This window comes from Lepidochelys olivacea, assembly GCF_965140295.1.
Source record: "Lepidochelys olivacea isolate rLepOli2 genome assembly, chromosome: 6".
In the NCBI taxonomy this organism is placed as follows: Eukaryota; Metazoa; Chordata; order Testudines; family Cheloniidae; genus Lepidochelys; species Lepidochelys olivacea.
This window is the reverse complement of record NC_140416.1, coordinates 18,694,960-18,720,179: the sequence shown is the minus strand read 5'-3', so window position 1 is coordinate 18,720,179 and position 25,220 is coordinate 18,694,960. Positions and strand designations below refer to the sequence as shown.

At 47.6% G+C, this 25,220-nt stretch overlaps 1 protein-coding gene across 3 annotated transcripts in view; it reads left to right on the top strand.

Annotated features, from left to right (window-relative positions):
- PIDD1 (p53-induced death domain protein 1) overlaps window positions 1-22,085 on the top strand; it is a 29,549-nt gene extending 7,464 nt beyond the window's left edge. For all 3 annotated transcript variants that reach the window (XM_084631632.1, XM_084631633.1, XM_084631634.1), the window contains 11 exons: window positions 197-398; window positions 1,770-1,898; window positions 3,927-4,106; window positions 7,433-7,580; window positions 12,282-12,417; window positions 13,126-13,276; window positions 14,811-14,934; window positions 16,641-16,759; window positions 17,241-17,348; window positions 18,555-18,760; window positions 19,355-22,085. In XM_084631632.1, the coding sequence (XP_084487758.1) occupies window positions 197-398; window positions 1,770-1,898; window positions 3,927-4,106; window positions 7,433-7,580; window positions 12,282-12,417; window positions 13,126-13,276; window positions 14,811-14,934; window positions 16,641-16,759; window positions 17,241-17,348; window positions 18,555-18,760; window positions 19,355-19,592 (1,741 nt within the window). In that variant the 3' untranslated portion in view covers window positions 19,593-22,085. The remainder of the gene's footprint in view (window positions 1-196; window positions 399-1,769; window positions 1,899-3,926; window positions 4,107-7,432; window positions 7,581-12,281; window positions 12,418-13,125; window positions 13,277-14,810; window positions 14,935-16,640; window positions 16,760-17,240; window positions 17,349-18,554; window positions 18,761-19,354) is intronic.
- Window positions 22,086-25,220: the final 3,135 nt, after the last annotated feature.

Genomic DNA, 25,220 nt, shown 5'->3' with positions numbered 1-25,220 from the left:
GGCCTATTAACGCCCCTATAGTCATAGGCTAAAAAGGGCGGTTAGTGCATTACAGATTAAGTTGATCCAATAAAAGAGATGCCCTCACCCACTTTGTCTCTCTGATATCCTGGGACCCACACAGCTACAACAACACTGTAAACACCAATGCGAGTCATTGCAAGATGTCATTCATACATTGCTTCGTTTTCAAAAGCTTTACTGTGACCCCCAACGGCTGCAAAGTCATCCTGGCCTGCGGCATCCAGTTTTACTTCCCCCCGGGTGCTGCCACCTCCTCAGTAACAATCCATTTCCAAACGCTCTCGCCTGACCCACGGTGGGTGAAACTGAGGCACCATGACATCCTGCTGAGTGAAGTCCTGGAGCTGTGGCCTCACGGGGTTGAGTTCCAGCAGGTAAGCGCACGTGAGGGGCAGGACGGGGCTGGGCAGAACTCTGTTATAGCCCATCGTGGGTCCATATGTGCAAATATGACTGGCCAGAAAATCCTTGTTTGTGGCCTGAAAGGATCATGTCTTGGGGCTGTGTGCTGACTGCTGGGATCCCTGAACCACACATCCCTGCTTGCAAATAGCCCTGGGGATCAAACTTGAAAGGGATTCTCAGCACCAGGGCAAATCCCCAAAAGGGCAGTGTTTTCTCCCCTGGCAGCATGCTGTCCCCACACCTTCCCCATCCCTTCTGCCACAATGCAGGCTGTTCTCTGAATGAGAACCTCCTCCCTCCCAGCTCGTGAACTCCTCCTAGGGGGAGAGCCAGCCCCTGGGGGTGACCTCTGTCTGCCAGAAACAGGACTCATGCCCCATTAATGGACGCTTACATGAGTAGCCCGGTGAAGCCAGTCATGGCCAACAGGAGCTCACTGGCCTTTTTGGGAGGCCAGTGCACAACACCCCCACCGAAGCATTGTCTGGAGCATAGCCAAGGAACTGGAGGCAGTGGTTCTAGCTGACTCCAGGGCTGGTGGGCTGCAGGAGAGATCAGTTTTCATAACCACCCCCCACTCTCTGCCTAAAATCTGCCTGTGGTGGATTGCACTTACCCCTGTGAGCGTCCCCCAGCGTCTGGGCATGGTGTTGCTGCTCTTGTCAGCTCCCAGCACCCCCGGCAGGCTGTCAGCCTACCTCTGTGGGTCTTCTGTGGCTTGGTCGGGTCACCCAGCTCAGACCCCTTCTGGGGTACAGCCAACTTGGATAGAAGCAGCCCCTTGCCCTTCAGGGCCAATCAGAAATCAAATGGTTTCCTACCTTTCTGGGGTTTAATTTGCTCCCCAGAGTTAAATCAGCAGGGTTCTTCCTGAGCTCCGGCCGCCGATTTGGGGCCAGCAATGGGCCCTGGTCCAGCGTGGCTCCTTTGTCTGTAGCCTAGGGAGCATCTCTGCTCATGCCACCGGCTCCAGCCAGGAACTACCTTGCTAGCAGCAGGCAGCTCCTTCTCTTTTTTGCCCTTGATTGGGTGTTACTGATCCCCAGCCCTTTAGTTGCTGGAGGAGCAGCTCTCCATGGTTCCCACAATGGCTGCTCCCGGGATGCTTCTCTAGGTAAGCCCAGAGATCATGTGCTCACTGCTCATTTCCTCTCAGAAGGCTGTTTCCAGGGGTGGGGTGGAGCAGAGCAGTGGGGCCTCCAGCGGGGAGAGGGGAGCACGGAGGCTTGCCACGCCCTGTCACATTGGCCTCCCCTGCTTGCCCAGGTAAGAGGATGTCTCTAGAGTCGGGGTGCCGTTCTGTTGGCGTCTCATGGAAACTCCCTGTTGTCCCCTGCCAGGAGGTGCAGATCTGGATGCCTTACACCTCCCCTCAAACGCAGCGTGAGCGAGAGGTGGTAGTTCGGACCTTCAATGGGCAGAGCTGGAGCGACCTGCAAACCAAGGTGGAGCGGAGAGGAAAGCCGAAGGTGAGCAGGTTGGATTAACTCCTGGTCACATGCAGGATATCTGACTTGCCCTGCGGCAGATAGCAGGGCTTAACTTTGTCCAGTCCCCAGGGCTAGCTTGGACCTGAGCTGTGGGTCCAGTTGGTATAAAGGGGTTGCGCCTGCATCCCTCCTCTCCAATACAGACGCGTGGCAACTAGAGCAGGGGTTCTCGCAACACATTTTTTGATGGCCTCAGAGTGTGGCCACCAACTCTCACTGGTGGCTGCACTGAGACTTTTAACCTAAAATACTTAATTAACTTTAGGAAGAACAATTAAATATGCACAGAGTCACATCCAGATCATCGGAAGGCATATCTGTAGGGTTTTTAGGCAGACTCAATAACAAAAATAATGCTGCCTCCCCTTTCGGCCCTCTTCTCCACCTCCACCCACACCTGCCCTCCCCCCCCCCGGCTTAGTGAGTCCTGGGGCTTGCTGTGAGAAGTGATATTTGTATATTAGTAGCTACCTGGGAGGCTGTGAAAAGTGATATTCACAAACATACAAGTATCACTTTCTCAGATAGCTAGTCGGTCTGCTGTGAAAAGTGATATTTGCATGTTTAGTATCAGAGGGGTAACTGTGTTAGTTTGGATCTGTAAGACGCATCTGACGAAGTGGGTATTCACCCGTGAAAGCTCATGCTCCAGTACGTCTGTTAGTCTATAAGGTGCCACAGGGCTCTTTGCTGTATTTGCGTGTTTGTTAATATCACTTTTCTCAGCAAGCCCCAGGACCCATTACATCCTGGAAGGGGGATGCAGCAGGGGCCCGGGGCAATTGCGGGGGGATGGAGGCAAGGCCAGGAAAGCAGCAGGGTCTGGGCCTGGCGGGGATGGATACAGGGCTGTGGGAGGTAGCTGGGGCCAAGGGTGATGGGGGTGGGTGATGAACCCCACTGTCCCATGGCCAGAGCCAGGGCCTGGTGTCTGCTGCCAGGTGGCCAGGGCTGAGGCTCAGTGCCCACGGCCAGAACCCAGAGCTTGGAACAGGAACTGCATGGCTGGAGCCAAGGATCGCAGCCTGCTGCCATGCAGCCGGAGCTGTGGGTCAGTGCCCAGGGCTAGTGCCTGCCGCTGCACGGCCAGAGCCCGGGACTGGAGCCGGGAGCCAGCGGCTGCCACCATGCAGCTGGAACCAGGGGCAGGAGGCTGAAGCCCTGCAGCTGGAGGCCAGGGCCACATGGCCAGAGTTGTGGGGGTGGGGTGGGAGGGTCAGTACCTGCTGCCCCGTGCTCAGAGCCCAGGGCTGCACGGCCTGGTTCCTGAAGTCCCACCACTGGAGCCTGCTACTCAAACCTCCTCTACTCAAGGTGGGTCAAGAACTCACCTTGCTCCTGCAGTGTTGTGCCTCGTCTCTCTCCAGAGGCGGTGCAGGGCGGCGCATTCAGGAGCAACAAGGAGGGAAGGGGAGGGGCTGATGCTTTGCCCCCTGCCATCACTGCCCAGGAGGCTGTTGTAGCTGACCGAAAAGCCCCTGGTGGCCGCATTTGAGAAATGTTGTCTAGAGACTACAATTTTCCATCTTAATTTAGCATTGGACTGAAAGATCTGCTTGGCTGGGACCTCCTCTTACTCCATGTTTTGTGAAGTGCTGTGGGGTACTGTGCTAAGGGTCAACCTGTGCTCTCCCTGCCACCCTACCAGCAATCAATCCCGGGAGCACAGCGGGTGCTGCAGGCTATCCTGTCCAAAACGTCTAGGCTGCTTCTGCAGTCTGTGCAGTGTGACTCATACCAGGAGTGGGGTATGAAAGGTCACCTCAAATGCCAGCTCTAACGGTGCAAATGTCTTCTCAGGTGTTTAAGAAAATAAGCTTTATTGGTGGCGTGTGTTTGCATCTAAATGTGTGTAATATATCTGCATATGTACTGATGAAACATTATGAGCCATTGATTTTTTTTCAGTGATTCCATTGACTTCAACTGGTGTCAATCCGTGTGTCTGAAAGATACTGTAACATGTCACTCAGCTGTGTTTTCTTTGTTTCCCACGTTTTGTAACAGAAGCACATGGCTTGCTGTAGCATCCCCCACTTCTCCTGGTTCCTGGTCGTCTCTCGGCTCGTGGAGAATAAATGTAGTGTCCCATCAGCGGGGACTTTGCTCTTTTCCACTGTGGATCCAAGCATCAAAGTGACCTTCCCTCCTGGAGTCACAGAGGAGACTCGGAGCATCACATTGCAGGTGTGTGTGTGTGTACGCTAAAACTAAAACGCAAGCTCTGATAGGACTGCTGGCGTGTGCTGGAGATGAGAGCAGGCAATAGGATAGATGCACTAAATGAGAAAGAAGGATGGGCCAAGCACCAGCCAGGGAACTGGGTCTGACTTGGGCTTCTTGTGGCTTTTAGGTACGTCAGAGCCTCCCTGCCTCGGTTTCCCCTGCTGTGAAATGGGCTGGGTCATTAGCTGTCTGGCAGGGGTTGGCACTCACATACGCCGTAGGTCAAGCATTGTAACTTGTTAAGGTTCTCCTAGCAAAATTTTTGGTGGCCTCAGAATGCAGCCACCTACTGTTGCTGGGGCTGCTATGTCCATTTTTCTGAAAAACGTAGTTAAGTTGAGGAAGAACAAATAAATCTGCACCCATACAAGTCCCAATCATTGTAATTGCAGGGTGGTTTTTTTGCAGACTCAATAATAACAACAACGTACAGTGGTCTCTAGTCTTTACTGGACCTAAACAGAATAGAAACACAAAGAAGGTGCTTTGCATGTTCTTGGTTTTTTGTTGCTCTCGTTTCTTTTGCTTTTTTTGTTTTGTTTTGTTTAAGAATTGCTAGCTAGTAAGTCTGCTTCTGTGAAAAGTGATATTTGTATGATTGTTACTGTCACTTTTCACAGCCGCAGACTTGTTAGCTAGCTGGGAGAAGTAAACAGTGATAGTAACAAGCATACAAATATCGCTTTTCACAGCAGACTTACTCGGTCCTGGCAAGCTGGGGGACAAATTAAGCCTTGGATGGGGAGGTGGGTAGGGAGGCAGCTGGGGCCAGGGGTGATGAGGTGGATGAGTCGGGGGCCAGGGGTGATGAGGGGGTTGGTGAGCCCAAAGCCCAGCGGCCGGAGCCTGCCGCCTGCCACCCCAGGGCTGAAGCCAGAAGACTGAGCCCTACCGCCCATGGGAGAAGGGGGAACTTATACTGACTGTCTGCTCCTCTGGTGTTTGTGGCTCCAGAGGGGGGAAGAGCCCATCCCCTCCTTGCAGACCGAGGAAGGGGCTGCTGCTTTGCTCCCTGCCCCCCAAATCACCGCGCAGGAGGCTGTGGCTGCAAGAAAAGCCTCTGATGGCCACATGCTGACATGGCAGCTACATCTGAGAAACGCTAGCACGTCTTGCTGAGGTAGGGCCTGGTTTAACACCTAGTGGAGTCAATAGATGTTTGGTTGGGCCCTGAGTACCTCACTTCTCAGAGTGCTGAATGCCTGCAGCTGCCACTGACCTCAGCTGGTGTGCTGGGTGCTGAGGAGTTTTGCAAATCATTGCCATAATGCATGAGTGCAATGTTCATCTTTTGGGTCTCCCGCCACATTCCCCAAGGCTTTGACCTTTCCAGGCTATGGGGCTGGGGACAAATGTATCTGGGACTTGTGGGACAGGGGAGTTGGCAAGACTAATCATAGAATATTAGGGTTGGAAGAGACCTCAGGAGGTCATCTAGTCCAATCCCCTGCTCAAAGAAGGACCAACACCAACTAAATCCTGTACCCTGTTTAAAAACAAACAAACCTGTCTCTTTCCCCTCTCCCATACAACCTTCCTTGATACAGTCCTGGCCCCTCTGTCCTTCTCTGGGGAAGGCTGAATGGGGTTCTGCTCAGAGCTTTGCTACCAAGGCGCTTGATAAGCCAGCAGGCAGCACTGTCAAAGGACATGCAGCTTTAGCCTCTTGCTTAGTATCCAAGAACGAAAAGCATGACAGACCAGCTCAGCAAGTGAGATTCAGAGCGTTAAACTTTACCCTTATTCTAACTCTGGAGCAGCCCCATTAAAGTTAGTAAAAACCATGAGGAGTCTTTGTGACACCTTAGAGACTAACAAATTTATTTGGGCATAACCTTTTGTTGGCTAAAACCCACTTCATCAGATGCATGGAATCAAAGTTAGTAGGGGTGGTCGTGGTAGCTGTTTAATTAAATGTGTGACAGTAGCACCGAGAAGACTCAATCTGGCTCAGGGCCCTGTTTGCCAAGTTTACACCAGTATAACTCTGAGCAAAATGTGGTTCAGGAATTAGGATTCACACTCCCACTTGGCAGCCAGCCTGTGCCACTGAGTCAGGCCTGGCATTTGAGCGGTTGGGGCCTGTAACCATGCCTTCTTGGGTCACAAGTGAGAACACCAAATTCAGGACAAACTGCTGAGAAATAGAGCAGATACACCCCAAGACTGGTGGCTAATCCCACATAGGATATACCAAACCAGCAACAAAAGTAAACTTCTGTTTCACGACACTGGCTAACAAGAAGTCATAAAAGCAGTTTCCTCAGGCATTCCAGTCTTTGTATTACCACCGAAAACATTAGACTTAGAGATGAGTGGTTCTTTAAAACCAATCTCTTCAAATAAAACATTCTTCTGATCCCAAAGGACCAGCCACACACTCAGGTCAAAATATAACTTAGATCTTACCAAAAAATCACACTGGTGCCAATCCTTTAGTATCTAAAATCTAAAGGTTTATTCATAAAAAGAAAGAAAGGTGAGAGTTAAAATTGGTTAGAGGAATCAAATACATATGATAAATGAACCTCCTTGGTTCAGGCTTGCAGCAGTGATGGAATAAACTGCTGGCTTGGTAAGTCATTGGAAATCATTCCAAATCATTGGAAAGTCTTCCATCCATTGGTTAAAATGCTCCCATTAGTATCGTCCATAGTCCAGAGGTTTGGGCAGAAAAGAGGCAAAATGGAGGAGTTTCCAGGGCCTTTTATCTCTTCTGCCATGTGGTGGGAATCCCATTGTTCTTACTGTTGAAAAGTACAGTAACAAGATGGTGGTTGTAGTCACATGGACAAGTCACATGTCCATGCATTTCACCTAGTCATTGCAGGAGGCCATTAACTATATTTCAGATGGAACGTCCACAGGACAGTTCATTCAGTGCAGATGAGCGTCTCCCATGGTCCACTGTCAGTTAAGTGTTTCTTGATGAGCCACTTAATTTGAATAGTCCCTTCAAGATGTGCAGGCTAAATACCTTGTGGGCATTACCCCAGGAGCAAACATTTGAAATCCAGGTATAGAGCCAATATTCATAACTTCAAATACAAAAATGATACATGCATACAGATAGCATAATCATAACCAGCAAATCATAATCTTTTCATAGACACCTCACTTGACAATCTTTGTACAAGATTTGTTGCAAATATATAACAGTAATTGCAACAGCGATCTATATGGTCATATTTTAATCAGATAACGTCACAGTGCCATTGCCCTCTTTCTGCCTCAGTGAACTCGGGTATTCAGACATTAAGCTGATTTGATTATTGTTCAACCACCAGGTGTTGCCAGTGTCGGCAGAGGAGTTGGCAGAGATCACGGACGATCCAGAGTCCAGAGCCAGTCCCCTGCTCTGCCTCTCCCAGAATTCCACTGTGGATTTCCTCAGGCCAGTTAAAATTCAGCTCCCGCTACCTCCAGGGGTCACAGGTTAGTATATGCCCAGAAATGCCAATGGAAAGCTTCTGTGCTTAAAATCCTCCTACTTGGTAGATTATCTTTCAATTTCCCCCAGGCAATTGATGTAATAAACCAAACTGTGAACAAATGGCACCTTTCCGTGTTTGTGGTTAGGAACATCAGGGTCCAATGCACAAAGCTTAGTACATAAGTAGTAGAAGAACTATAATAGGCTGTTAATATTTTCCACTGCTTTCTGGAGAGTGCTGGTGGGACAGGTCCTCTTTCGTCATAAAGGAATACTGACACCAGTGCCATCCCATGGAAACAAGATATTTCTCCCTTATTCCAGAGTAACTGATCAAAAGAGGTTGGGGAGGTGGGAAAACACTTATACTTTGCCATCTACAGAAAACACACTCTTTTTGATTTAATGCCTTCTGGCTCCGTAAATGCTTCCCAAACGTTCCATCCTGTTTAAATGCACAAAAGAAAATGAAAGCAACGGTAAGGTTGTAAATTTGGTGCCTGATTCTGATCTCAGTGTGAATCATGAGTGACTCCATTGGAGTTGCAAGTCCAGTCAGGCTTTCCAACCCTAGCAATTCAGGAAATGTGAAGATGTAGGTTCCAGCAGTGCGCAGAATACTGATTGATTATATTGTGAACCAACATCAGGGACTGACAAGCTGCTGTTTAGCTGTAACATTTGCCTAATAAAGGTAAAGCAAAATTGGACTGGGTACATCCTGGTGATGCTTGGGAAGTGGTCTTTTAATACAGGATCTAGAGGAATAAGGGTGATCTCTGGTACATTTAACAATGTATTCATCAAAAATATTATGGCTGTTTTGGATTCCCAGTTCCCATTGATTTTAAGCAGTGCTTTAATCTGTTTTGGAAATCTCAGCCCATCATGGCAGCCAGGCTTACAATGTTCTATGCGCCAGTCTTCAATTGATGGTCATTTTTTTGGATTTCCATTTTTGTAGTACCAGCCTTTGAGCAATTATTAGTGCTCTGCTTAAGCCACAGGTTTTCAGGTGCTTCCAGTTAACGTCCATTTGGTTTAAAAGTACATGTTTAGCTGGGAACCCAATTTTGTTTCACTGGAAAAAATTAACTCTGCAATTAAGTTCTGCCCAAAACATACACATTCCCAGAGCACAGGGGTTAAATTAGCACCTGTTGAATCAAAGCGCCAGCATTTGTCTGACTTAGTGGCTCCTGTTTTGAACAGTGGGAGTGTGATCCAAAGCCACCTCCTGTATGATTTTCTGCTGGATTAATCTTAAATGGAGGTTCAAGGAACAGTTTGAAGCACTGGCTAAAATTTGTTTCCATTGATGAGCAGACAGTAATTGGCCTAGTTCCTCCTCCAATCTATATTTAATTCAGATTTGCTAGCCAAGTGTGCATATCGTGTTGTGCCCTAGGTCTTGGCAATCGGAGTAATATTTGGAGATATGAGAGCAGTTCAGGAGAGTCAGAGGCATTGCAGGTATCGAAGGCCAAGCAGATGGGAGATGGCTTGTTTAAGTTGGATATATTGCCACTCCTTCTTAGACTCTAGATTGAACCTTTCTTTTAATATTGATAGTCAAAATCCCTTTCCTAATCCAGACTCTCCAAATGATGGGATTGCCTGCTAGAGTTTCAGGTTAGATAGAGACCAGAGATCCTGGTATGTAGAAGGGGATTGTTTTTAAATTCAGTAGACTTGCTACGCTCGGGATTTTTGCCTCCACAATAGCTGGTCATTGTTTTGTAGCGAATCGGTAGTAATGTGAGTGCAGCACCGTGGGAAAGAGGAAAAGGAGCAACCAATTCTGCTTCCAGCTGGAGCCAGTCTGGGGCTCGACAGCATGACGGAAGGAGCCACTGTGCTGCGTGGCTAAGAATGTTTTGCCTGGTGGTAAAGTTTAAAGTTGGGAAATCTCAAACTGCATGTTTTGACAGGGAGCTGTGCTCTTTGCAAGGCTGCTTTAGTGTGTTACCAGCACCACACAGGAAGGACCTGACCCTGTTTATTTTGGTAAAATAAAAGGGAGGACTATGGAAAAGGAGGGAATTCAGAATAAAAAGGCTCCTGAGAAGGGCATTCCTTTTAATTGTTTATTTTTCCCCCAAGGGGGAGAAGTAGTGCCTGCCATCTATTTAAATTGCTTATTATTTGCATGGTTAATGGGGTGAGGTTATCCTTGACTATGTTTTTAATTTCCTTAGGGAATAGGACGCCAAGATAGCTGAGGTTTGTCTGTTAACATCTACATGTCCCTATAGGAGAAGCCACTTACAACTAGATCTCATGGGATTGTCACTGCTTCGAACTTGTCCCAGTTTGTCCTGTAGCCATAGAATTTACCAACGTTTATCATTTGTAGGGTGTTTGGAATGGATCTGGAATTTTTAATATCTAGGAGAATGTCATTGGCATATAGAAAGGTTGGGGTTTGTTTTGTTTTTTTTTGTCTCCTGTGTCCCTGATTTTATCCCTTGAATCCTTTGGTGTTGCTAGTCTTAGAGGGACAGCATCTCCTTGCTCAGCCATCTTGGCTGCCAGAGGGTTGTCCAATAGCTTCTGCTTTTGGGGATTTTATAGAAAATCTGGAGATGGAGCAGCATCCATAAGGGTATTGAATTAAAAGAAGAGAGTTGTAGAATAATCTCTGAATATTAGATGCGGGGCGGGGAAGCGATTCCGTTGCCGATGATTGTGGACTTTAGGAGGTGAAGGGGGGGAGCTGTAAAGCTATGCACCCACCATTTCCCCCACTCTAGAATTATTATTATTACAGTGTCACACGAGAACCCCAATTGAGATTGTGCTAGGCGCTGTCCAAATGAGTAATAGGAAAGACAGTTCTTGCCCAAGAGCGTTAACAACCTAGCTAGAAGCCAATTTGCAGCTTTTCCCAGAGTGCCTGTTGCTGTCTGCATGGGGTTATAACGTGGTCGCTGTTCACTGAGGCTTGAACTTCATTTCATATAGCTTAGGACAGGAAGTGAGGCCTAATGCAGCCAACTGAAATGGCACACAATGACAATTGCCTTGACAATTTGTCTTTGGTTAAATTGATTTCTTGCTCAGAGGCATTTGTCTGGATGAGATGGGGGTGGTGTCTAGGAGGGGACCCTGGCAAATGGAGAAGTTTCGCTTGTCTAAGCTTATTAATTCCGGTTTCCCTTTGATCTCCCTTGGCTTTCTTGTTGTTTCTGTTAGCGTAGCGCACAACGGGCTGTGACGCTTCCAGGGGTACTCAGGGTTGTGAGACACTTTGCTTCCCCCTGCCCTTAGTGTGAGGAAACCTTGTCTGTACTTGCCATGGGTCAGCTCCCCAACTCTGTCAGCCATGGGCAACCCAAGCACTTCCTTGTCAGCCCATGTGGGCTTCGCTGCCCCGCTGCAGGTTAGCAATAGGCACACGCCAGCCCCTGAGTCCTCTGAGCTTCCCCCTGCAGCGTCCAACCCCTGTTCCACTGGAGAGACTCAGAATTCACAGATGCACTGCTCCCAAAGGAACAGTACCCCCCAGCTTGCTAATTACACCTCATCTCACAGCTCTGCTTACCTCACAGCACATACAGATGATTACAGTGAAAACAGGTACAAGTTTATTTAACACAGAGAAGAGAGTCACATGATAGCAAGTCTCCGCATATTAGAAACAAAAGTTGCCTATACAGTAAAATTATAACTCGCATTCTAGAACCTAGACTTATTTAACGAGTTACTTTTATGTCTTAGAGCTAGACTCACCCCAAATCCTTCCAGTGTATTTTAGCCAGGCTTGGCTGCACCCTTCAGTTTGCCCCCTCATTGAAAGATCCAGGGTGTACCTCTGTACCCCCAGTGATCTCTCCCTCACCCCACCCCCCCCCGATTCAGTCTTTACTTATAAACAGGATGTTCCCGATGCTGATTGTTGTTTGTTGTTTGTTTGTTTGTTTTCCCCTTGAGATTTTTTTTTTTTCTTGTCAACTTCACAATCTCTTGATTAGCATTTGGCTCAGTCTGTAATTAGTTCTCCACTCAGACACGGACAATACACACATGACTAGACAGATACATTTCTTCCCTTCTGCCTGATAGGAGCACATTTATCACCTTCTGGTGACCTGTCGTAACTTACATACCTTAGGACTGTATTTTTCAGTATGGATACATAACTCCTTTGTACATACATTCACAGTAATTAGGATGACCTTTGTGTTACTGCTTGTTGGTAGAGACTTCACATGCCACCCTTTGGCACTCTATTATGTAGACATCAGGCCCAGGGAAGCCCTTTTAAAATTGTAGGCACCTCCTGTGCCCCCTGCCAGTTGGCATCAAGAGGCCCCTGGGACACGTGGACCCCTGTCAGGATTGGGGCCTCTTTGTGCCAGGTGCCGTACAAACATTTAGGAGTCAGAGGTAGAAAAAGACCTCTTAGGTCATGCAACCCATCGGCTTAGGAGGTAATTAAGTGGCTGACGCATTAAGGCTAGGAGTTCCACTGGAATAGCAAATCAGATATTCAGGGCTGGTCTTTTTCAAAGAAGTGGCCTGGCTGAGCTGGAATTTGGCATTTCCCAAAGGTAAGCAATTGTGGCTTTAAAAAAAAACAAACCACAACTCCCCTAAGGCTCCAGCTGCTTTGCACTTGGATTTGTAAAGCAACAAGCGAGGCAAAAAAAAAAATCCATGTTCATCTAAAACTAAACCGGCTTGTGTCTCTTGATTTTTAGGTCTCACCCTAGATCGCTCCAGGCTGCATCTTCTTCACGGCAACCTGCAAGCCCAAACCTGGGATGACATCACCAATCAGGTGGTGCTGGAGTTCACCCACCTCTACGCGCGGTTTGAAGTCACCCACTTCTCCTGGTGAGCTCTGACCCGCTCACGGACAGTGTTTGAAGAAAAGGCTAGAAGGTGGATGGCTGCGCTTTCCCCCAGACCAGAGGCTGTGCTGTTGCTGTTGCCAGTTTCCCTTCCAGCGCCTTGCCAGGGTTGCTCTTTCCCCTTAAGAAGGATGGAATGTCGAAGCTTTATACCTCCGGTTAATATTCCCAATTCCTCGGTGCACAGTACAGCCGCACTGAAAAAAAAAGCTTGCTTCTGTGTCCTGGGTGGTTTCTATTTCTCCTCACTTCATATCCCACCAGATTGCAGTGAGCAGATTTGTGGTTGCCCTTGTAGGCCAGGTAGCTTTAAAGAGGCCATGCTCAAGTGAGTACATTCCCACTCAGAACCTAAATCCATTCAACAGTGAGGTTCCCGGCCACCACTCCTCCCAGCTGCCGGAATCCTTCCCTCATCCATAGGCTGCTGATGCAACCCTTCCCCCTCACTGGTAAGTTCTCTCGCTCAGTCTTGGGCTGGGAATCTGCTTTTTGGAGGATAACCTGTGTCAAGCGGACAGGATGGTGCCTTCAACTCAGCTCCCTTGAAATCCAGATTTTCCTAATTTTTGCCTATCCCCTTCGATAGAAAGGAAGCGTCACTTTAAGGTCCACCCCTTCAGGTTCCCGTCCTTGCCCTTGGCTTCTCTGCTGGCAGATGGATCCCTCCCTCATTTGCTTCCTTCCCCAGGTACTGGCTGTGGTATACTACCAAGACCTACATCGGTGGCATCGCCAGGAAGGTGTACGAGAGGCTGCGCCTGTACCAGGTGAATTTCATAGCGCTGCAGAGGAAGAAGGACCCCGAGCAAGTTTTGCTGCAGTGTGTCCCCAAGCACAAGGTACTGCACGCGCTGCCCTGCCAAGGGGCCTCAATCCAGAGCCGTGGGAGAAGGGGCGATGGGAGCAATTGTGCCTGGCATATTCACCAAATGTCCCTGCCCGTTTAGCCCTCGGCTGTTTGATTGATTGAGGGTTCCTGTTGCAATGGTGGTTTTTGCGCCAGGGAGACTGGCCCGCTGGGAAGTGGACAGAGCTATAGCATATTTCACAAAGCTGTTTGGTGCAACGATCACCAGTCTAGTTCAGCCTGACGACTGAATGGTGAAAGCTGTGCTGTCCATTATAATCCCCTGGGCTGGCTGGTCCCACTTGTGTGTAATTCTTGTGTTCCAGTATTGACATAAAACACATTCATAAACACCGGAAGGGAAACTTCAAGCCTTGGGCGTCAGGGGTGAAATCCTGGTGCCACTGAAGCCAAAACGGGAGTCTTGCTATTTTAGCTTCACTGAAGCCAGGATTTCACCCCCGGAAGTTGGTCCCAGAGGGTTCACTGGTAGGATAGTCCAAATCCATGTGCAGGGTGGGAGAGGCTGCACAGCATTAGCTTCACTCAAACTGCCTTTGAGAAGTAAGAGCTCATAGTCTTTGGGTATTTGCATGCTGCTGCCCCAGGATGAGGCTTTCAGCAGAGAGACAACACATTTAGGCTGTGTCCTGGCCTCAGCTATGTGGCATTGCAGCACAAGAGTTGTGTGGAAAATATCTCCCCACGACTAAATGTTGGGGGGAAAAGAGAGGGAATAACTTCTTGGTTTTGAAGGGTTACTGACAGGTTACAATTAATCTGCTCTAACACCCAGACACTGCAGTGGCTAATGATGCCGAAGGAATTTTCAACCTCTGATGGCAGCATTGTTGTGGTCACGTTGGTCCCAGGATATGTGAGAGACAAAGTAGGCGTGGTAATATCCTTTATTGGACCAACTTCTGTGGGTGAAAGGTACAAGCCTTTGAGCTACTCAGAGTTCTTCTTCAGGTCTGGGGAAGAAAGTCGAGAGAGTCTGAGCTAAATAGAAGTTTGGCCCAACTTGTATTTAGCTTAGACACTCTGCTTCCTTCCCCAGAGCTGAAAATGGAATTAGACCAGATAGTTTACAACTGATAGGCTTCAGCACCCTGCTAGTGTAAGAAAAGGAGGGCCAGCTAGACTTTGGCACTAGGTCAGCACGGGCTGGAACAGTTCAGTCCATGCTGGTATTTAGTCCTGCTGACAGCAAGGCTAACATAAATAGTTGTTTCTCCACCACCACAAACAGCGGAGCATATTTGTGTGCCTAGACACCATGTGTTTTATAAGCATGCCATGGGAGCCACATGATTCTTGGCTACCGTCACTTTTTAATGACAGATTAGACCTTTAGGGGAATTGTGTGGTTTTGTTTTGTTTTTTTGTTTTTTCTCTTGGAAAAATAAACTCTTTGAATTGAAAGTGCAAGAGAAAAATTTCTTGGACCCTTTTTGGGGGTTGGGGGAGGGGTTGTGAATGTGCAAAGCCTAAACAGACCCCCATGTTGCTTTCATCCCTGGTAGGTCGATCCTGTTCTGGGAAAGCTTCATGACCGCTACCAGGGCCCGGAGCCCTCTGACATTGTGGAGTTGTTTGAGGGAGAGCAGTTCTTTGCAGCCTTCGAGCGAGGCATCAACATCGATGCCGGTATAGCAGAGCCCTCTTGTCCAATCTGCTCTTTCTTTCCTCCGTCTGTTTCGCCTTCAGTTCCCTCCCAGCAGCTGCTGCTCCATTCTGTATTCGCTTAGCACAGTGGTCCCCAATGCAGTGCCTGTGGGTGCCACGGCGCCCGCCAGGGCATTTTTGTGCATCCGCAGGACACCCCACCGACAAAATGCCACCGACGGAGAACCGCCTGCTGAAATGCCACAGAGAAGCATTGCTGCTTCTTGGCGGTATTCTGGCGGTCGGTTCTCCGGTGGCACACTCATCTGGCAAGGTGTCCGGCGCCCGCCACAGTCTTCTGGGAGTAGCAATAGGCAGTTCCCACAGAAAGGTTGGGAACCACTGGCTTAGCAGATTTGGCAAACGGAGCATAGCACTGCTGCCTATGCTGATCAACTGATGGGCAATGCAGCAGTCCTTCTGCTCTCTGGAGACAGAGCGAGAGGCCGGCAGGACATGTTTTTGGTAGTGAATTCTCCCTATGGAATTGCTGCTTCCAGGACCATGCTGGACTCTGCTCTCTTCATAGCAAACCACAACAACCCCCAGAGGGGTACAGTCTAGTACAGTGTATTTATTCCGTAGGTAAGCTGAGTACATGACCTGTGTACTCCGAGCACACGCTAGCTGATCTAACAAGTCTCATCCATTTCTGATGTAGTCTACGTACAAAGCCATTTCTATGGGGAGAAAGCCCTTGGAACGGTCCAGCCCAGAGAACTCCCTGTGTGGAGTTTAATGCCTATCTGTCTTGTTGGCCATCCTCATTTTACCTCCCTCTCTCACGAACTCAGCTTACAGGGGGTGGGACCAAAACCATAAGACTGTATCCTGGGGCATCCAGGTGGGAAGGGATGTCACAGCTGCACTCTGAGCCTCTTCCTGATGTAATTCCACTGTGACTGTGACATCAAAGACAATAGTCCCTCTCAGTTGGCCCTGGGGAAGATGAACCCAGGATCGGACCCTTTACCGCTGACTCACACAGGACTCTGTAGCCTAGTCTCAGGGCACCAGGAACCCTCACCTACCCTTTGTCACAGGTATTTGGCAGGATGGTACAGTCCTAAGGGGGGGAGGGATAGCTCAGTGGTTTGAGCATTGGCCTGCTAAACCCAGGGTTGTGAATTCAGTCCTTGAGGGGGCCATTTAGGGATCTGGGGCAAAAATTGAGGATTGGTCCTGCTTTGAGCAGGGGGTTGGACAAGATCTCCTGAGGTCCCTTCCAACTCTGATATTCTATGATTCTAAGGCAACATATGCAGCATTACTTTTTCCTTTATCCCTACTCATATCTCTCCCCCCCCCCCCCCCACCACCCCCTTTAAGGAAATGTAAAAGAGATGGATGGTTTATTTTGTGTAAACAGGAGTCACTTTCCAGCTGGTTCCCCCTGCTCATTAGTGATCCATTCCTGGGTAGGACAGATGCAATATTTAACCTCAACATCTTCCCCTCCCTTTGCACTCTTTGCAACTCCTCTTCCTCCGGTGGCTGGTTTCCTTTTGCTTCTGCATGATCTGCTTCCTCCATGGTCACGGGTGGCAGCCCTGTCCCAGAATGGGACGAGCCAGAAAACAGGGAGAAGTGGGTTCTGGTCTGGGAAGCTGCTGATGTAGCCCTTGCCTAGGAGTAGGAAGGTTTTCTGTACATTGATCGATTGATTGGTTTTCCCTGGCTCCGCTCAGACCGCCCAGACTGTGTGGATGGACGGATCTCCTTCATCTTTTACTCCCACTTGAAGAACATGAAGGAAATCTATGTGACTGCTGAAGTGGACAGGAAAGGCCAAGCTGTGAAAGGGCAGGTGAGTTTCTGGGGATAGTGCTCACCAGTTCAAGAGCCTCATTTTCTTTTTTCGCAGTCCTCACCTTTCCTGTGGCGTCCCTTGCTGCAGCGCCCGAGCCTTGAGTATGTCAGTGAATCGAGTTTCTGTTTTTCCTCACCAGAGACTGACCCGTAAAATAAGCCAACAGGAGAGTGTGGCTTGAATATGAATGGTCACCTATCACCCAGGCTGGTGCCCAGAGTTATGAGTTAACTCTTGGCCTATTAGCAGTAAGGGAGAGGGGGCTGGACTCTGTGGTGGATCCTTGTATTATTGCCAATGGCACCCACTCAATCAAACTGCAGATGGCACGCCAAGTGGGGAATGTGTGGTCTCCTGTAGGGACTGGGTGGGAAACTTCTTACATAATCCTTGCCAAATAGAAAACAAGCTGCATAGATAGACATGGCCGTTGAAATGGCCTCTAGGTCTTACTCTGTGATCTCGCCTGCTTGTGAAGGTCTCCTTCTATCGTGGCGAAGTTCCAGACAATGTCCCTGAAGATGCCACCAAGAAGAGGAAAGGGCCCGATTCCCACTGGCTGGCTACTCTGCCAATCAAACTGCCTGTGAGTTACTTGGTCACCTACGGGGAAGCCTAACATAGATGGGGAAATATTTGTGTCTGTCTGCTAAACTGAAGTCTCCCATACTTAGCCCTGAAAAGAGTGGGATGGACTACAGCCGGAGGTGTCGTCTGTAGAAACTGCATGATGGAAAATGAAGAATCCCTTTTCCTCTGAAAAGGGGGAGTGTGTGCGCATGCAGCCATGTGACCGTAAGGGTGGAGGAGCAAATAGCTGTGCACGTGCTTTCACGTGTCTGAAGTGTGAGGGACTGGGTGCTGGTGGTGAGATCACTTGAAGGTGACCAGGCACAATTGCTTTTGGGAGTGAAGCTCTTGTAAATGGCCATGGGCACTTTCTGTGGGTATTTTCCCACCACTGTGAGATAGCTCCCCTCCTCCCCAAGGAAGTGTGTAACTGGAAATGTTCCCCATCTCTCTCTAGTTTATCCACCTTCCTGTCCTGTTCCCTTTTGCACCGTTCTGAGCTCGCACTGATGCAATGAAATGTTGTGGAGGACAGATTGTTGCTCTGAGTGAATGAGGGAGCTCAATGAGGAGGAAACTGGTTAGACCTGAGCACAGTTTCTGTCTTGCATATGAATACCCCAGTGATGGGTATTGTTGGGAAGGTGGATTTTCCAGTGCAGGGCAGCTCAAAGGCATTTTGATTAAACCGTTGTGTTGAAGTGTGCTGGAATGAGCCAGGGGTGCCTTAAAGGGACCTGGCTGGCCAAGCTGTGTCATGGCAAGTTTTATTTCTCTCGAGCTGGCTCGAACCAGTAAATATTGTTGTCTTTCTTTGAACATCACCGTAAGGCTTACCCCAGAGTAAGCACTGTGGACTGCAGTCCCACTTCTGGTACATGCACAGCCTTGGTTTGGGGCCTAGAGTAAGAGCTCCCTGAAGGCTGAGGGACATGTACTCGGGGAAACAACTGGTAATGAAAACGGAATCTCCAAAGACAGGGCAAGGAGGGATTTCCTGCTTCAGGCTGGGATTGTGGGTGCTGAGCATCCATGGCTCTCACTGGAGTCCGCTAAACAGTGGGTGGTCAGCACTTCACACAACTGGGTCCCTAGAGTCCACATTAAATCTACTTCCCCAAGGTGCAAAGAGGTAAAGTTCAACTAAATGACTTGGCACTGCCCCTTTAAAAGGAAATCATTCCAGCCAGGAGTACTTCTGTCACTCTCTCCCATCAAACAGAAACTGAAATCCCGCTCAGGTGAGCATTCAGAGCCCAAGAATGGCTTCTCCTTCCCTCCTCTGAACCTGGGGAATGCCGAGACCGGCTACCTGACACAAGCTAATCTACTTGGCATTGCTGGGCGCATTGGAGCTGACTGGCAAACCATTGGCTTGAACCTGGGGCTACCCTATCAGCAGATCGAACGAATAGGATACAACCACAGGTGAGCCATGTGTGCAGAGATTGATATGGTGGCCCCATGGACCAACACATTTCCAGGGTAGGAATATCTCCATTAGGGCTGGTGGGAAAATTGGGGTTTTGACTAAAAAAAAAAAAAGTCACAAAATGTTTTGTTTTTGTTTTAAAAACCTAAAATATTTTGTCTGAAAACTGAAATATGTCAGTTTGGGAATGCTCCCATAGTGTCTCACGGGAATTGTAGTTTGGGTGCCTCCTATGCCCTATCTCTATGGGCAGGACTGCCCGGCAGGATAATATCTCCCATCATGGTTAGGGACTCCCATGATGCACTACCCCATCTCTCCAAGAATGGAGACTCTGGTGCATCCTGGGAGATGTAGTCTGACCAAGGAGTTGATGCTGTTGACAGGAATGGGAACTTGAGGCACTGTGGCAGTATTTTCATATCAAAATAATTTAGTTTTCAGCTGAAAACTAAGGGTTGGGTAGTGAGTCCCACTGAGTCATCTTACTGTGGCATGATGGCACTTTCTGGAGTTCGGACCCAATCACAGATTCAAGTAAATGCCGTGAGGGATGGTGGGTTTATTTCTGTGCTTCTTGCTCTCCTCAGGGAGGACCTGGATAGTCAAATCCTGAACATGCTCTTCTCCTGGGCTCAGCAAAACTCTGACGACCAAAACTGCGTGGAGAAGCTGATCACAGCCATGAAGGAGAGCGGCCGCCAGGACATTGCAGACGAGATTGAAATGGTCATCGAACTGGGAAGGCAGAAATACAGGGCGTCCATCCGCCGGGTGGGCCTGGACCAGGAGAGCAGCGCTGAAGACTCCACGATAGCCATGGTGTAGCAGCCAGCAGAAGGAACTCTGCTTCTTACTGTGGTGATCCCTCCCCTGTGCATTAGGTGGCATGGCTGCATGGGGACCTGCCAACTGATCCACATGCCACCACCTGCCATGGGAGCTGGGGGGCACCAGCTGGATTGTGATCATCCACTACTAACCCACCATGCTCTGCGAAGGGTATGCTAATGTGTGACTTCTGTTAAGTCCATATGTGCCAATTTCCTAGTGTGTGGGAAAGGCTGGTGAGTCCCGAGTTCAGGCCCTCTGGCTTTAGGTGTTAGGGACGTGGAGAAATTCAGAGCAGTTAAATAATGGAGAACACTGCTTTTAATAATGTTGCTGTAATAGATATTTATATATAATTTATGCCTAAACCTATGTTCTGCTAATGATTTGGGATCTAAACATTCCCCACCACATCTCTTCTTTCAGCATTTCTGTAGGGACAGATTCAGTTGTGTTCTGGTGTTTGGTGTAAAACTTAATGGGGGAATCCCACTATACGAGCTTGTGCTGTGATCCTCGCAGATCTCCAAGCAAAGGTTGGGTCAGTAGTTGACTGGGAGACCTCCAGCTATCTATTTTAGATACCTATATGGTCCCCATTACCATCATATCTGAGCACTTCACAGTCTTTAGCGTGGGAAATTTAGAAACATTTTCCTTTCCCCTACGTTTCCTGTGAAAACAGTTTTGACTTTTTCCTTCCACAAACAAACAAACAAACCCTGAAAGAGAATTGTTTTTTGTGGGGAGGGAGGGGAATGTTGGTGTTTGGGTAGTTAGTTTGTTTGTTTGCTTTTTTTCGTTGGTAGAAATTTTCCACTCTTTCTAATTTCTTGTTTTGTTCAAAAACCATTTTGTAATTATTACTTTTTTAAAACAATTTTTTTTTTTTGCCCAACTCTAGGCCTCTGTGGGGCTGGAGGTCTTTTGGATGAGACATAAAACCTAGCCGCTCTTGACCGTAGGTTCCATTTTACTTTCTGCAGTGAATTAGGAGGTTGAACCCATTGTGTTGGCCAAATGCCAATTTGGATTCTAAGTTGCCTCTTTAAAGTTTCCCAGCAGTTTCAAGTGGATACTGTGTTCTTCACTTCCTCTCTTAAACTGTGCGGTGGGATTCTGCAGTAGTGGGCAGCAGGTGAGGTTCAGCTCAGAGGTCACAGCACTCACTCCTGTGTATAGTTTTCAAAGCACTTGGGATGAAAAGCACAATATTCATGTGGCATTTTAAGAGCTGATCAGGTCAGCTGCAGGACAGAGCCATTGTGGGATCTGGACGGAATGGTGCTGACTTCACCTTTAACCTTCCTAATCTGAGTATCCTGTAAATGAGAATTCCCTATTGACTTCCCCTGCTCTCCAACCCATCTCATAATTGGCCTGAAATAAAGACAATGGGAGTCTTTCCATGGACTCCCCAAAAGCCACTGGAATCCCTCTTTTATTACGGATGCTCCTTAGGAGACTGACGTGAATGGCATATACTGAATCTTGGGAGCAATACTTGAAGGGATACCGTCAACTTGAAAAATCACATTTCTTTCTAAAAATCTTATACCTACTATGACCATTGCAGTTGGAAGAAGTTAGCAAAAACCAGAGTGGTCTACCTGACACTAGTCAGGAAGACTTGATTTAATCATGGTTTTTTACATAAAAATGCATTCTTGTTGTAACCTTAATACATATTCTTCGCAACTCAGAGATAGATGTAGATTTCATTTTCAGAAGGTACACACTATACATTTTTAAACTGATTTATTTTGAAATCTTTTCAGATTAGTTTTACAGCTATATCAGAAAATGAATGATTGTTTGGTTATTTCATTTGTCAAAGGTAATTGAAGTGAACTATCTCCAATTCAACAGGTTAATCATTAATATTTGGAGGATTTTCTTCCCATGCCGAAGGAGGAGGAGAACATCAATTTAAGTGTTCTGAATTTTTTCTTCAACAGCACACACACATATTTTAACAAAACAAGCATATGTCCCTCGCTTCTCACATTTATCTCCAAACTTCTTCTCCTTGTCCAGATCTGTTCCACCCCCAACAATCTCCTAGTCATTGACCTTTTTTAAACTTTGCACTTTTAGAGAGGAGTAAGGGATTGACTCTGTGTACACAAATTTGCAGAGGGACAATATTGTTGAGGTCTTCTTTTCTCACCTCTATTTATTTATTTTAAACCATTTTTGCTGTTAACAAGCATATTACCTCTGGAGACACAAATCCACAGTCTGAGAACTGCAAAACTAAGCATCTCTGATGGTATCTTCTAGACTGAGCACTGAGTCCCATTGGTCAATAGAAAGATTAACCTAAATAATCTATACGGAAGCCCCTGGAACCCCATAAGATTGGGTCCCTAATCCATGAACTATTGGAACTCATTTACAAAACTTTTCTTAAACATTACATGAATATATTGTCTCATTCTATAGAATTAGAATTAATAATTCCTATTTGATGATGAGATACATTATAGCGCAAAGATATCTTAATTAAAATTATATTTAGATAGCTTTTTTCCCCTCAAAAAGCATTTTATCAAAAAAATCCGATTTTAAATAAAAACTTATTTAAAAAAAAATCATTGATTTTTATCCATCTTGGCAAAAAACAGTGATTTCTCTGGGGGGAAGGTTTTCAGCCTATTTACTTTGTGCATCATCACTTCTACTGATTACACCTCAGAGTCGGTTTGATTTGCTGAGAAGACTTATAAATAAATATTGACAAGGAAGCAGAAAAACCCTTGATTTTTTTTTTTGAAGGAAATTTTTAAAAATATCCTTTAATATATTGAGTGCTAAAGTTTAAATCAGTAGGAATTAGTAGGAAACTTCCCCTATGGTGAAGATATTCCATAATTGTCCACTTGTTTCTTGTATCTTTCTGAAGCAGCTGATACTAGCCAGTGTCAGAGTCAGGATGGTGGGCTAGGTAGCCCAGTGGCTTGATGTGATGTGATCAATGCTACATTATTCTATAGAAATTGGAGTTTAGTTGTCGTTTGGTGTTATTTGTATTAAGTAGCACTTAGGCCCCAACTGAGATTAAGTACTGTACAAACTCGTAAGAAGAGCTTACAAGCTACACAGACAAGAGGCAGGAGAGGAAACAGGCATAGAGAGAGGAAGTGATTTGCCCAAGGTCACACAGCTGGACCGTGGGAGACATGGGAATGGACCCCAGGTATCGGGGCACTAGGCCGGGAACTGTCGGCTCGACAACACTGCCTGCAAGTTCTCATTCGTTAAGTTCAAGTTTACAGTGCCGCTTTAAAACTTATTTCTTCTTCGAGTAGTGTCCCTGTGGGTGCTTTGCTTCACTTCAGGTGCACATGTGCCTCTCAAGCCCTTGATTGGAGATTTTCAGTTAGCAGTGTCCATTTGGCCCGTGCATGCGCCCTATGCTTCCTCATGCCAGATACCGAGGCTTTATGGGGGGTGTGAACTGCCCTCAGTTCCTTCTCAGTCACCTTGCCCTGAGAGGGAGACTGGTGTACCTGCCTTGAGTGTGCCTTTGCTCTTCTAATATATCTATAGTGATAGTTTATCTAGTTAGTTAGTTAGCATAGTTACAGATAGTCGGTAGAGGATTGTTTTACTCCTTTCTTACCCTTTGGGGAGACTTATTTTTCCTGGCAGGGCATAGCTGGCTTGCCAGGTTTCAAATGTTGCCTCTCCTGCCGAGAGGCTATCCCTGTGAGCGACGGCCGCTCTAAGGGTGTCCATTGCTTGGCGGAGTCCCACATCTCCCAGAAATACAACTTAGGCCTCGCCCTCAAATGCAGGGCAGGGAAAACCAGAAAGATTTAAACTGACTGTTACTGATGGATCGCTCCCTTCAGCTAGCTTCTGAGTCAGGTCAGAAATCACCCCACTCCCCACACCAATGTACATCTGTCTCTGGACAGATCTGACACTGCTTCTCCCGCAGCACAGGCTTCCCCTAAGAAAGGGAAGACTTTGGAGGCTTCAGGGAAGGCTCCAGAAAGAGGAGCATGGAGACTCTCCTCAAGGAGCCAGCTCCAAGAAAGTCCAGGTCCCTGGCGAGATCTATGGTCTCTGGACCCTCAACTTCTTTACTCGATACCGTTAAGTCAAAGGACTCTGCAGCCCTGCGAGTACTCGAGGAAAATTCCCAGCGCACGAAGGAGAGACCCTGCTGTGTTAGGGCCTCGGTACCTTCTACAGCAAGGAGAGCAAGAATAGACACTTGGGACTGGCACCATTGAATTCAGCCCAGCCTTTGGGACCCATGCATGCAGCACCCTCGGCACCAAGCAACGGGCAGCGCCAGATACCATCAGCAGTACTGTTGGCTTCAGCAACCGTGGTCATGGCTACTGCGTTGGTAGTGATCCCCTATTCGATAGCACAGGAGCTCAGATATAAGAAGGACCTCTTGATAACAGAAGAACTGGAGTCTCCACGCTTCATGGGTACCAAGCATCTCTGGGTACAGAGACCCTGATCTCTGGGCTGCCATCCTCTAGCACCGCAAGACTCCCCTCCATTTTGTGCAGGTGCTCCTCCTCTGGATGAGATGGAGGAGGATGAAGGAGTCTTCCAGTTGACTTCCTCTATTTCTGTTCAGAGTTCTAACATATTCCCATTTTCTGAAAGGCATAGGGAACATTGAGCTCATTATCAAGGGTGGTGGAACCAACCTTGCATACAACCCCCAGGAATCTGTACTAGGACCAGTGCTATTCAACATATTCATAAATGATCTGGGAAAAGTGGCAAGCAGTGAGGTGGCAAATTTTGCCGACAATACAAAATTACTCAAGATAGTTAAGTCTAAAGCAGCCTGCAACGAGTTACAAAGGGATCTCACAAAACTGGGTGACCGGGCAATAACCTTGCATTTATCGACATCTAATTTCATCTGCCAAGTAATGAACACTGGAAAACATAATCCCAACTCCTTCTACAAAGTGATGGGGTCTAATTTCGCTGTTACCACTCAAAGAGATCTTGGAGTCATTGTGGATAGTTCTCCGAAAACATCTGCTCAATGTGCAGCAGCAGTCAAAAAAGCGAACACGTGGTTCACCCACACCTTGAATACTGCGTGCAGTTCTGGTCGCCCCATCTCAAAAATGATATATTGGAATTGGAAAAGGTGCAGAGAAGGGCAACCAAAATGATGGGGGGGATGGAACAGCTTCCATATGAGGAGAGATTAAAAAGACTGGGACTTTTCAGCTTAGAAAAGGGGAGACGAAGGGGGGGGGGTATGATAGAGGTCTATAAAATCATGACTGGTGTGGAGAAAGTGAACAAGGAAGTGTTCTTTGTCCCTTCACATATGCAAGAACCACTGGTCACCCAAAGAAATTAATAGGGAGCAGGTTTAAAACAAACAAAAGGAAGTATTTCTTCATTCAACCCCATCAACCTGTGGAACTTTTTGTCAGGGGATGTTGTGAAGGCCTAACTATAATGGGGTTCAAAAAAGAACTAGATTCATTCCCGGAGGATAGGTCCATCAATGGTTATTAGCCAAGATGGTCAGGGATGCAACCCCATGCTCTGGGGCATCCCTAGCCTCTGATTGCCAGAGGCTGGGAGTGGATGACGGGGGCTGGATCACTGGATAATTGCCCTGTT